Source organism: Sphaeroforma arctica, assembly GCF_001186125.1.
Source record: "Sphaeroforma arctica JP610 unplaced genomic scaffold supercont1.4940, whole genome shotgun sequence".
Lineage (NCBI taxonomy): Eukaryota > Ichthyosporea > Ichthyophonida > Sphaeroforma > Sphaeroforma arctica.
This window is the reverse complement of record NW_014035618.1, coordinates 1-1,087: the sequence shown is the minus strand read 5'-3', so window position 1 is coordinate 1,087 and position 1,087 is coordinate 1. Positions and strand designations below refer to the sequence as shown.

The window sequence follows — 1,087 nt, the reverse complement described above, 5'->3', positions numbered from 1 at the left end:
CAAAAGTTAAGAGTGCATCTGTGCGTTATTGTGAGTTCATATGATGTACCTACTTCCACCAACTCATCACCCTACCATCACGCGTGCGCGCCCGTTCGACACCTAATGAAAGACCCAATGAAGGCGTACTACAGACCCCTACAGCTCATGCAATTATACCTAAACCCTAAAACCCTACCCACGTCATGCCTATTAATACCATTAGCCATAGTAAGAGTGTTCAACCCCCCCTTCCACATACCCACACCAACCAATAGACACTGAGAAAACCTACAACGACCCATCCACGCACCCAAAGACCTACATCTACCCATACCTTCCAAATATGTCAACCCCTCGACCTACCCACACCAATCAATAAACATTGAGCAAACCTACAACGACCCATCCACGCACCCAAAGACCTATATCTACCCATACCTTCCAAATATACCGACCCCTCTACCTACCTAAACCAACCAATAGACACTGAGCAAACCTACAGCGACCTATTCACCCACTCAAAGACTTATATCTACCTCTACCTTCCAAATATGCCAATCCCTCTACCTACCTACACCAACCAATAAACACTGAACAAACCTACAGCGATCCATTCACCCACCCAAAGATTTATATCTACCCTACAATCCAATTATGCCAACCCCTCTACCCACCTGCTATATTGCTAATTGCACCTGCCATCTAGAGTCCCACACCCATGCACGAGTCTACCTTCAACCCCATCCCAACGCACTCGTATATTTATGTACCGACATGTCTGCACATACGCTCTAGCCAGACCACCTCTGTCCCCTTACACACACCCAACAGCAGCACCGCAGCAGGTACAAACCCAACAACCCAGCCACCTACCCAGCAGAAGCCTAGCAACAGGTGCGTGTGCCCATTGTACGGCTATCATCAGCGGAGTGTCTCCGTCGGCTGTGCGTGCTTCAATGGCCGCACCCTTATCCAAGAGCATCTCACATATCTTCACATTACCCTCACGCACAGCAGCTGAGCAGACGAGGAGAGGTGGTGTCATGGAAGTATGGATAATGCAAAGAAATAAATCCAAATGCGATATTATACATTATACAAATGC

General features: G+C 47.7%; 1 protein-coding gene across 1 annotated transcript; it reads right to left on the bottom strand.

The window, feature by feature from the left end:
- Positions 1-855: 855 nt before the first annotated feature.
- SARC_14672 (hypothetical protein) lies at positions 856-1,027 on the bottom strand (the record flags this gene model as incomplete). Its single annotated transcript, XM_014291195.1, has 1 exon — positions 856-1,027. A coding segment is annotated over one exon (172 nt), but the record flags the coding sequence as incomplete, so codon positions are not given.
- Between the last annotated feature and the right edge of the window lie 60 nt (positions 1,028-1,087).